The following is a 12,702-nucleotide window of genomic DNA, read 5'->3' as shown; positions in this document are numbered from 1 at the left end:
TTCACATTTTATTATTCTACAACGTTAAATCACGGTGAATTTAATTTGGCTTTTTTGGCATTGATCAGCAGAAAAAGACTCTTTAATGTCAATGTGAAAACAGATCTCTGCAAAGTGGACTAAATTAATTCTAAATATAAAACACAGAAACACTGGTCACGTAATATTTCTACCTTAAATCATCACAGGGGCAGCCAGTTGGTTTTAGAAGTCCCAGAATTAGTTCAATGGAGGATTGGAGTTTCAATTGATTTTAGTACAAATGCATCTGTATGTGGAAAGTTCAACTTGTGGTGGTCAGTATGGTGGTCTAACTGACACAGTGAAAACAAAAGAGCACACCAGGCAGCTCTATGATGAGGGGATTGAAAAGCTCAAGTCAGAGGATGGAGACCAGAAAATGTGAAGTCACTGAAGATCCCCATTGAGAAGTGAGATGGTGGCAGGATCATGCGGCCCTGGACGGCTTGTTAGGGTAACATGGAGGCAATCCATCCATCCATTATCCCAAAAAAGGAAAATGCATATGCCAAAAAATTTGATTTATAAAGCCAGGCGTATGCACATTTCTACACAATGCACCCTTTATAAGTCACAATCACCTTGTAAATGTGCCTCAAGCGCCATCCTGAGACATCCATATAAGGAGCATGCTAATCACCCTCATGATGCTCAGAACCTTATTGGCTGGTAGAGAAGCCTTCCACCTGACACACGAAGACCCTCCCCTCCACCTGCATTCAAGATTTTTGTTATATATTTATTATGTTTGTCACATCACCACACCTAGTTGGCCTTTATTCCCCTGCTTGATCAGGGTTGGAGGGAGTCGTAATTTCCCGGTTCCCCCCAAATGTTGCGTACGCATGGGTCATAGTTGCCATTCCCCCGACAAATCTCGACGTTTGTGCTGGAAGTTGTGTGCACATATTTCGAGCATCTTTATGTGCGTACGCAAGCTTTATAAATGAGGGCTCTGGGCACACAGACTCAATACTGACTTGATGGGGGTGAATACTAACGTGATCAATTATTGTGTGTTTTATGTTTATAATGGATTTAGACCACTTTGCAGAGATCTGATTTCACTTCAGGTTTTTCGGATGATCATTGTCATAAAAGCCAAATTAATTCCACTGTGATTCAATGTTGTGTTACAATATAATGTGAAATTTTGTAAGAGGTGAATATTTTTTAAAGGCGCTATACCTGCGAATTTCACTCATCTTCTATAGCAAGAGAGAGGAATGCTTGCCATTGTTTAAATTCTCACTTCGCTCTCCATTTTTGTTTTTTTTACGTTACGTTCTTTTGAGTTGGCAGCCCTGAGTTTGCCCCTCCGCTCAGCTGAATCGTCCAGGAGAGAGAGAGAGAGAGAGAGAGAGAGAGAGAGCGCGAGGGAGTGTGGCGGAGTGGAGAGAGAGGGAGAGATAGAGCGGGAGCGGCGGGGGAGCTCAGAGCGGGAGGCGGAGAGCCGGCGAGGCATTTGCAGCTTCTGCTCTTCTCGAGCATCTCGTCTGGAGGTCGCAATGAATCCAAGCTCTGTGCCGGAGCCGGAACCCGAGCAAGTGGAGCCCTTGCGCTACCTCAGGTGGGTCTCGAGACCGTCGGGCTTATCACAGTCTGAGAGTCAACTCAGCGCTGGTGTCTTTCTTGGCATCTTCACTAACTTTTGTCTCCCTCTGTCAGTTACTGCCGTCTCAAGTGTGACACGAGATGAACGACGAGGTGGAGGCAAACGCAGTGTGAAGAGGGGCGGGGCAGTGTGTGTGTGTGTGAAATGGGGGCGTGGGGGTGTTGATATTTACCACACAGGTACACGGGGGTGTCCACTGACAAACCACAGAGAAAGGGAAGATTGAGATGTGGTGCCACACATGCTAAAAGCTTGTTGCACCTTGTCATTGTTCCAGGGTGCTTAGAGACGATGGAAGCTCCGTTTTCCAGAACATCGATATAAAGGGAGATGTTCGCAATAAAATCTGGAAGATGAGACGCGCGACTGTGTCGGCATGTCATGAGATGTGCGCGATTGTCTTGTCTGTACATTCCAGAGTTATGCATGCCCACTGGAGCACATGTCTGCAGGGAGCTCCAATGGGTGTCTGCAATGAAGATGCTGAAGGCACCTTTGATAGCCACAATTCATCTCCGTGTTTGTGCAGTCCTTATCTGTCCAGCCAGACAGCTTCACCTTTTCGTCTTCTTGTTTCCTTAGTGTGGCACTCACACATTTGCTGTGTCACATGGATTGTGTTGTTTGCTGCTGTAGGTAATCTGAACCGTGCAGGGTGAGGTTTTATGCCAGGGACTGGTGCCCTAAAGCTACAGACGTGAGCCCCAGCTTGTCTGGCACAGCTTTCTTCATATAAGCAGAAGCTAAGCAGTGCATTACCAGAGTGTCTCACAATTGTTAGCTAACAAAGGAGCACCACCCTCCACAGATTGATAACATGGCTGAGGCTGTGTGCCCAGTGGACACAAATAGGGTGGGCTCAGTAGTGCACATAATGCAGTTTGTATGGTGAGGTGGGCAGTTTATTTCTGCAGTTTATTTTCCGTGCCAACTCACACAATGTGTTGTCTGCGCAGAGAGATATGCTGTAGCTGGCAGACACCCGCTTGCTTTAATCTTTGATTTCCTCAGAAAATAACACACAGGCACTCTCAGTCAACTGGACCTTCCCATTCTCATAAATTATGGGTCATGATGCATTTTTGGGATTAAAATGGGCAAACTGACTGGGCCCCAGCATTAAGTAAAGTAATAAGTTAATTCTCTCACCACGATTTGTAGGACAATCGTTCATACAGTTACCTGACTTTGAACATGAAGGTAGGCAGACAGGTGGATGGACCTTCAATCACAACCACCCCATTCATGAGACATCCTGACATACGACAGGTAAATCAGACTTCAGGGAGTCCATGGCTTCTGAAATTAAATCACGCAATCAAACCTACCATTTCATCAGTCTCCGGTCAGGCAGTAAACAGCCAAACCTTTAAGGTATCACCGGCACATTAAGCATACAGGAAGACTGGCAGGCATACACCTTCTACATGTTTTCTAGATATACTGATGAAACTAAAACTGACACCTTCATCCCAGTTAGCACTCTTGATATTAGAGAGACAAAATGGAGCTTCACAGACGTACTTGACACTGAACATGAGAAAGACACAGGGGCTTCCACGCACCCAGCAAACGCAGAACATGAATCAGACAGGCCTTAGCAGTTATTCTGTTCACATTAGGAGAAACACAGAGATGACTGGAATCATCCTGGTACTGTGTGAAGAGAAAAGGCCTTCACAGATTCATCCCTCATATTCTGACTCAGGCATGCTACACACTCACATCCTCAAGGACTTGTCCCCACTCTGCATTTCCAAACGTGAAGAACTTCAGAGATTCCTCCTTCTCCCCCCACAGAACTAGCGGTGCCCCCTATCCTGGTCTAACAATGGCCGACACACACATAGACCTAACAGACATCCACATCTGGACTCACACAGACACAGACCATCAGAGACTCGCCTCGGTATCAGGAAGACTTGCCTTTCTCAGCCCGACATAATCCACTGACATTATTACACAATGCAGATGAGAGGCATGGGAAGTGTGTGTTGGCAGCTGGGCAGCAGGAGGCACGTGCCAGCTCACTGCCCGCTGGCATTTTCAACAATGCGCCACTGAGCGCTAAGAAGCTAAATGACAGTGCTTGAAAGTACCTAATGGGAGGATAGCACTCATTCACAGGGACGGGTAGCACTTTGCTTGTCAGCTCCTGTCCCAGTGACCCCCTCATTATGTCTGCGATTCCCCCGCACATCTCATAGCGGAGAGGCTTCATGTCAGCCGTTGTCAGACAGGACAGGCCCCTATTTTGCAGGCAGCAGTACTAATGAAGTCTAAAAAAGAGTTCTATGTTATAGCTGATTATAGCTCAGGGCCAGGAGTGTGAGACATCTTGTCTGATTTGTACACGCATGGCCATCAGGTGTTCATTTAGGTTCCCTATGCGAAATTAATAAAAATTCTCATATATGAACTTAAAAAAAAACTTAGGAACACACACACACACACACACAGGTGCCCTTCACTTACACCACCACACACTCCTAAAACTAACAGTTCTTCAATAGCACGTCACTCGTAGCTCCATTGCTCGACAAAGCGCCATTTCATTCTGCGATGGGTTCTCGGTTCTTTAGGATTTGCAAAGACATCTATGTGAACAAAAAAGAAACCTTCAACGCTACCGAGCAGGAGGCAACCGATCAAGAACACCTGAACTTAGCCTGTGTGATTGTATGCAACGAGAGTCCTTTTAAAATTAAGAACCTGGATATTTCACAAATTTACTACCATCTAGACACCCAGACATCCAGCCATCCATTACTCAAAGTTATTGTCTGCTTTTCTATTTTTTTATTTATTTTTTTCTTCTATTTTTTTTTTTTTCATTTTTATTACTATTTAATTTAATATTGTTTTCTTTGTATCAGTATACTGCTGCTGGATTATGTGAATTTCCCCTTGGGATTAATAAAGTATCTATCTATCTATCTATCTATCTATTTTCTTGACCTGCTCTTCCATGACTGAGTTGTAGGGGAAGCTGGAGACCATCCCAGCAAGCATTGGGTTCAATACAGGAAAAATCTCTGGATGTGGCACCAGTCCATATTAAAGGTTATTCATGGAAGTTTTCTTCATGTGGACGATTCTTTAGGGAACCAAAAATGGCTCCGCTATGGCATTTCCCTGAGGAACCACTTTGGCAACTTTTCTCATTATTAAGGGTGTAGACAGCAGAATTTAAATATATTTCATTAGAGCAAGCAGAAGGGGGTGGCATGACAGTGCAGTGCTTAGGGCCCCCGGTTCACAGATGTAGTGTCTTCCTTCCCTCCCTTGTCGTTGTCTCTGTGGCCTTTCCATGTTCTTCACGTCTGAGGTAGATTTCCTCTCATGTCCCTGAAGATGTGTTACGTTAGTTTGTCATTCCAAATTGGCCCCTATGTTGATGTGTGGATGAGCGGTCACCGCCGTCCTGGGCTGTTGGGATCGTGTCCTCAAAAAATGATCCACATGAAGGTTCCAGAAAAAGCTTTCAATCTATTTAGATCTGTAACAGGTTCCATAAATGAGACTGGTGCCCCCGTCCATTTGTTATTCCTGCCTTTGCACCTGATGCTTGCTGGGATAGTCTCCATCTTCCCTGTGATGCTGCCCTGAGCGATCAGATTAAGAAAATGGATGGACTGATTGGATCATGTCAGATTTATGAAATAGCAGGTGGTCACAATTTAAAAAGGACTATCGGGTTTAAGAATGTTATGTAATGTAAATATCTGAAAGGGAAGCAAGTGGATTATTTTGATGAAGATGCCTGAGATCATTACAAGTCTGGAAGGAAGGGGTTTTTAGTGATGTAACACACCTCATCGTGAATGTTACGTGTGTCAGAGATCAGATGCACTCTTAAAATGAACTGTGCCAAAGCGGTTCTTCAGAGTGATGCCATAGGCGAACCACTTCTGGTTCCCGAAAGAACTATGCAAATGAAGGTTTTAGAAGAATGCTTTATTTATTGGGATCTGACGGCTCTATAAATCATAATAAATAGACACTAACAGATGTGTGAAATGCCGGGCAGGTCTCTCAGTGCATAGAATAACACAAGGTACCTTCAGGTTACCTCGTTCTGTTTGTCTCCTGCTAGATCACCTCCCATACATTAAAGATTGCTGTTTCATCCACAGATTAGGAACCTTTTCAAAGCCCAAAGAACCAATTTTGTATGCAAAGAGCTCTTCCTGGAATGAAATGGTTCTTTGTCAAGCAATGTCTCTACAGTGAACCACACAACGTGCCATTAAAGACCCAGCATTTTCCTTTAAGTGTATGTGTGCACTGCTAGACCCCCTAAGCAGGCTAAGACCACAGCACTGATCCAGACAGATGCTGTTTTCTGCTTTAGCTCCTTTGGTGGTGGCAGCCGAGTCATTCAATCCATTAGGCAGTGGAGGCGGCCGCTTAGGGTGCTATCACTCAAGGGGTGCCAGTGTTGTATCTCACCCAAAGGGGACCCCCACCCCATCCCCACTGCTCTACAAACAGGGCCGTCTTAACAGCATCATTGGCCCTGTGTGGGCCGGCCCCTGTTTTGATAGCAAAACAGAAGCATACATACTGGAAGCATCAGAAACATCGTGGGGTCCTATGCTCCCATCGTGCCCTGTCCACAAAGTCTAATAGTACTAAACACCAAGGTGTGGCTTTTATGTAGCTCATCCAAAGAGTATCCATAGCTTCCCACATCACCCCATTCTTATCACCCCCAAAATCTTGTTATTCAAAGTTTAATAGTACTCAATGCAGCTTTGGACACCAAGGGGCGCCGTTTATGCAACTCATCTGAGGGGGGTCCATGTTACCCTCCCTCCATATCAAAACTCCAGCAGTACTGAATGCTCGCTATGGTCAGCGAAGGGGCTCCGTTTATAACTCATGCGCTTCGGCCTTTTCCAGATGTCTGTGATACCCGCAATAGACACCGAGGGGCCCGGCTAACTGGTAACTTAAGGGACAGGCGCTCCGGACAACCAATGGAGACACGTCACTAGGTAGGCTCCATATAGACTTCGGGCGCCACATCGGGCAGACTCATTTCAAATAGCGCACGCCACGCTGATTGCTAGGCTCCAAATTTGAGTGCCGTGGAGTGGTAGCCTCGTAGGCGCTTTACTGTGCCGCCTTTGTGAAGAGTTCGTCAGACCTGACAAGGACATGGCAAACGGCTGTGCGGGGGAGTGAGTACCATTTTTAAAGACAGCTAAGAGAGCGGATTGAGAAGTGCCGAAGTAGTAGCAGAAGGTTTATAATTCTCCACGGCCCCAAATCATAGCCAAGTTATTGCAGGCTTGGCAGGGCTCAAAATCAAAAACGTCATCAATTATTAAAACAGGCTTAGGCCAGTTCAGGGTGTACAAACCATACCCTGCAAGGGGAAAGAAACAATAATACTTTTAAAAAATCGCCTACTTTAGTGTGCCGGAATCCTTCTAGATGGTTTGCATCGATCGGTCCTAGAGACAATCTTCGTCCCTATTCCGAGCTGTCAGCGTTCGGGGGTTTGTATCGCACATCGGGCATCCACTTGCATCACCGCGGCGTGCGGAAATGTCGGGAGGCAGCTGGCCTGAGACTTCACCTCGCGGGGAGCTGCGCCCCGTGGCCAGCAGCCGCAGCTTACTAAAGACATTTTGTACGTCAAGCTTCGAGCGACCCAAGTGATTATTTCCGCACGAGTTAATCCAGCCCCTGCCGGGAGCGCTGGGGTCCCGAATTCGTTGGCATCCTCTGCACACCAAGCAGCCTCATCTGAGCAGAGCCATAAGGCCTGAGCAAAATCGCTGTGTTTTAAACCACTGCGGCAGAATGTGAACCCAAGATAGCCCGAGCCTGAGCTGAGAGCAGATTGACCAGATGATCCAATTACGTGGTCGCCGGCAGCTCTCCCTCTTCACAGCCTCTTTCAGTATGAAGAGCTCACAGAGTAATGCCCAGTGGGCACCTCTCCTGGCTGTGGGGGCTTGAACCTGGGTGAGTGACAAGCACAAATCATTCTGTCTATCATTTAGTGCTTCCAAGATGAGCTTCTGCAGACCTGGCCTGTGCCAGTCTTCTTTTCCCACATTTACATTTTTTTTTTTGCTTAGCAGATGCTTTTATCCAAAACATTTACAAAATAGATCCAAACAATCAAGTAAACATCAGGTTTGAGAACAAGAGTTAGAGGACAAGGGTACAACATTGACAATCACAAGGGAAGAGCTCAGAAATACCAACGAGTTACAATTCCTTCATGACAAAAACTTAGCAAAGCCAGTTAAACAGAAATCCACCAATAAAGAGGGTCTTTTAGTCAGAATTTCAGATGGAGATGGGCAGTCCATTTCACCAGCTAGCAGCGAACACATGATAAGTGGGTTTAATGTCACGCAGAGCAAACATGAGTGGGCAAGAAGGAGCGGAGGACCTCACAAGTGTCTCCATACACATTGGTGCTGACCCATTGACTACTCTGAAGGCAAGCATCACAGATTTGAACTTAATTCATGCTTCGGCAGGGAGCAAACATATAGTGATCTGAAAAGAGGAATGACATGTGCCCACCTTGGCTGGTTGAACACCAGACACGCTGCTGTATTTTGTATCATCACCAGTGGCCTGGTGGCACATGCCAGAGCTCCCGCCAACAGAGAATGCCAGCAGTCCAGATGTGACAAGACCAAAGTGTGAACTAGGAATTGTTCTTCATACTCTCTCAGATACGATCCGATCCTGCGGATGTTGTGTGGAGTGAATTTGCACAACCAAAAGACGGTTGTGATATGGTCAGTAAAGGAAAGCTGGTCATCAAGCACCACACCCAAATTTGCGTGAAGACTTGGCCGGTGTTAGTCGCATTAAACCAAGCTGAACAGAGATGTGGTTCTGAAAAGACAGACAAGCTGAGATAACAGGAAGGTTTCTCTTTGGCAGGTTGAGCTTCAGATGGTGCTCCTCCACCCAAGTTGCAATATCAGTGAGACATGCAGAGATTCTAGCAGATACCATGTGGTCCTCCAAAGGGAATGACAAGTACAGCTGCATATCATCAGGATAGCAGCACTGGAAACTGTGCAAAATGGGAGCAACCAAGTGCATATCCCAGGACTCAAGGACATGTCCTACTGTGACAGACTTAAACCTGGTCAGTCTCTAGCAGAGGTCACTGCGTGAAGGCCTAATCCAGGTCTTCAAAATTCTCAAAGGCATTGAAAAAGCAGATCCTGCAACATTGTTTTGGGTGAAGGGTGAATCACGTACAAATGCAAAGAGTTGCGGGACTCTGGAACAAACTACCAAGATGTGGAGATGAAGCAGAAAACTTGACAAACTTTAAAAAAATCTGGAGGAGTTATTAGGACAACTTAGCTATTAGCTAAACAAATGGGCTGGATGGACTGAATGGTCTCCGCTCATTTGCCAGACTTCTTACATTCTTATGATAGCACGTATATGCTAAACCGTGGGACATGATGATATTGAGCAGGTGTATAGTGAGAGCAGGAGAGGGCCCAGCACCAGTCCTTAGGGCACCTCCATGCTTGCCTGATGCACCCTTGACATCTCTTCATGCCAGGACACACAGTAGGATCTCCCCAAAAGGTAGGACTCAAACCACCTGAGGGCAGGCCCAGTGATGCCGAGGCCAGAGATTGTGGCAATTAAGATCTGGTGGTTGACCATGGCAAAGGCAGAGGAGCGTTCAGTCTTTCTTACCACAAGTTCTTCTCTAATATGTTAGGACAGCTGACGCTGAGCAGCATGCAGTTTTTTTAGATAGGTAGATAGGAGGAGGAGCGGTTGAGAGTGTGCACTGATACAGCACATTGACGCACCCACCACATGCTAGATTATACTTTATTTGTCCCCAAAGGAAAATGATATATTTACTTATTTGGCTGATGCCTTTATCCAAAGTGACTTATAGCATTTATGATAAAAATCGGTTACATTTGTTTTCTCGTTTGGTTCACAGGGAAGTCAAGTGACTTGCTCGTGGTCACACATTATCAGTGGTGGGATTTGAACCCACAGCCTCAGGGTTTGAAGTCTAAAGCCTTGACCACTAGGCCAATAGCTGAACAAAGTAACGCCCAGTCCAGGGCTGTCAGTTCCTACCCTCCATCTCATGCTGCCCGGCTTGGCTCCAGGCACCCTGTGATAGAACAGGCCTAGTGTGGAGTGTACAATCACGAGTCACATGAAAAGCCGCCTGAAGAAAACAGAAAGTTGCACAGGGTGAGGAGTTAATCAACACAGAATCGACTGCACACCTTAGACAATCAACTTGGATTTCATGGGGCATTTTTAAAGCATGCAAGACTTCAATAAATGTTGAGGGCAGTGCGACAAAAAACACTCCATATCCCAATTCTTGTGAGAGTCCAAATGCATGACAGGTTCTAACTCCCTCAACCATTTAATACTTGTTGTGTGTAGTGCCCTTTACAGTGCCATCCGATAGACATTGGGATCAAAATGACCAAAGCGACTGCTTACCTTTGTTTTCGGTCTAAAATGCTGGCATTGATCACACTTTTCCTAGATGCTTTGCAAACTTCCCCATAATGCATCTCAAAATGTTTTGCTGTCATTATGTACCTTACAGAAAAGCTGCGTTGGCACTGCTCACAGTCAGACTTTTCATTTCACATCTTATATATTATTTGGCTGACACCTTTATCCAATGGTTACTTTAGCTTTCCCAATTGGAGCACAGGCAGGTGAAGAGTGATGTCAGTAGTGGGATCTGAACCCACAGCCTCAGTCTTACACCACACCATCTGTCTTTGCCAACCTAACCTATGGCATATTGCAGATCCAATAAAAAGGTCATTCCAGCCACACTACACATTTCTCGTTTAGCAGTTCCTGAGCTCCCAGTCCTTCACTGCATCCCACTGCTGTCTGTCCTAGTCAGTCCTTCTTTACTTTATATTAAGCACCTTTTGCAAAGAGTATAATCACAAGGAGTTTAAGAGACCTCACAAAAATGCCCAACCACCTTAGACAACGAGGTATGTGATTCACAAAAATGTGTGCCTTTCACAATCAGATGATCCTTATTTCATAAAGCGTCTTGCAATACACAACATCGCACCCCAAACGCACATTTGTTGTACCACAGCATTTTCAGCTTCCATTCCTTAACATTGTGTTTTTCTGTTTCGGTGAAGCCGCAGATCTTTACTTTATATAGCGCCTTTTGCGGAGAGTATAATCGGAAAGCTCTTAACATACCACATAACGCGATGCAACACAACCCAAATCAAAACAAAGCTTTCCGCATAATGTGCTGTTTCAATGTCACGGTCACACGGAGCTGAAGTAGTCAGCCCTGAAGGAGACGGTACACATGTCTACACATTGAGCGGGCTCACCAAATATTCTCGTCTTTCAAAATTTAAGGGGTCGGGGGGTTCACTTGCTACAGATTCACTGCAATAAGAGGGTGTCTGTGCAAACCTCACGCCGTGTTCGAGTCCTGAAACAAAATGGGAGGCGCTAATCACTGCGTCACATATCCGCGCTACTGTCACTTTATCGATCAGAGTTTGTATAGCGCCTCTCCCAGAAAACGTCACCACAGATCAGATAATTGGGTCCATAACAATTACTTAGGAACGTTAAGTGTTCACCGCCTTCCTTGAGAAAACCCCCGGATGTAACATACCGTTCGTCTTGATATCTGGTTATACAAGACGTCGAGCTTTTGGGGGTCTCCCGCTCTTAGTTTGGTAATCTATACCCCAAAAACACTCACTTTTAGACCATTTTGGTCATGTTTTATGCAAAAACAAAACAAAACAAAACAAAACAAAAAAAAACACCAACGCCGTTATGATAAAGAGTAAATCAGTTGGGGTCACGATCAGAAGAAGATTGTACCTGCCACATCAACCGACACTCGGGGTTCAGTCTTCAATGGGACACGAAGAGTCAAAGTTTAACAAAACGTGGAAAAAACGGGGATCGGAGGTTGCTGATCACGAATATGATGATATTTTTGAAATGTAATTATTTGCTGGTGGTCCTAGCCATCTAAGAGCCACTCCCAGAAGGTTGAAAGCGGCTAATTTCAAACCTAGGCATGGGGGGGGGTTGGGGGTGCCGTTTTAGAGTATTTTAAGGTCAGCAATGATGAATATGATGTTGTTTTTTGATTTTTGAACATTTACTAGGGGTCTAGTCCTCTATGGACCTATATCACAAGGTAAAAGTAAAAATTTCTATTAAAATCGGGAATATTTAGATTTTGAACATTTAAACTGGAACACGCAATTTAATATTTGAAATATATGACGCAGCTATTTCGTTTTTATTACGTACTTCAACCTCATGAAGTAAATCAACACATTTCTTATGAACACCCCCAATCAGAGCGGCTTACTCTAATTCAGAGTTTTTATTAAATGAATCAAAGTTTGACAAATGCCCCGAGCCCCCAGCCGAGCTCCGCCCCTTCTCATCTTAAAGCTCACATGCCGTGGCCGTACCCCCTCGAGTATCCCACTGTGCCCCCCTTTCTCTCAATGCTCTCTGTCTGTATGTCTCTCCTCTTGCGTGTCCACCCAGGCGCCTCGCTACTCTCCACTAGTCTCCGGCCCTAACTGGGGTGGCCCTTCTATATGAAGTCATGAGACCGGCGTGAGCGCGCATTTGCTGAGCCTTCATCTTGAGTGCTTTGGAGGAGTTAGGTCGTCGGCGCCCGTCTTGTTGCACACTCTCAGTGATGCCCCCATGACACTACTGTGCCCTCCTGAGCTGAACAGGCGGCGGCGGGGGGAGGTTAGGGGTGTCTGTGATTGGTGATTCACCCGGAAGCGCTGGACAGCCGGTACTTTTCTTCAAATCCGCTGTAATCAGAGCTTCTCTGCGCCTACTTGGATTTTCTTTTCGTTTGCGGATTAGAGAACTGCAATTAGATTACGGATTAGCTTCCCCTCTTCATGTCCTTCACGGATATATTCACCTAAATTCGAGATGATTAAAATTTTTCTGTGGACATTCTTAATAAATTGGAGAATCGGGAGGCAGTGTGTGTTGAAATGAGCGAGCGCGCGTGTGTGTATGAGAGA

At 45.6% G+C, this 12,702-nt stretch overlaps 1 protein-coding gene across 1 annotated transcript in view; it reads left to right on the top strand.

Moving 5' to 3' along the window:
- The first annotated feature begins 1,435 nt into the window (after positions 1–1,435).
- Positions 1,436–12,702, top strand: part of yjefn3 (YjeF N-terminal domain containing 3) — a 60,084-nt gene continuing 48,817 nt past the window's right edge. The window contains exon 1 of the mRNA XM_039766670.1: positions 1,436–1,591. Coding sequence (XP_039622604.1) covers positions 1,530–1,591 — 62 coding nt within the window. The 5' untranslated portion in view covers positions 1,436–1,529. The remainder of the gene's footprint in view (positions 1,592–12,702) is intronic.

The sequence above is a fragment of the Polypterus senegalus genome, chromosome 10, assembly GCF_016835505.1.
Source record: "Polypterus senegalus isolate Bchr_013 chromosome 10, ASM1683550v1, whole genome shotgun sequence".
Taxonomy (NCBI): domain Eukaryota; kingdom Metazoa; phylum Chordata; class Cladistia; order Polypteriformes; family Polypteridae; genus Polypterus; species Polypterus senegalus.
This window is presented reverse-complemented; position numbering and strand designations above follow the sequence as displayed.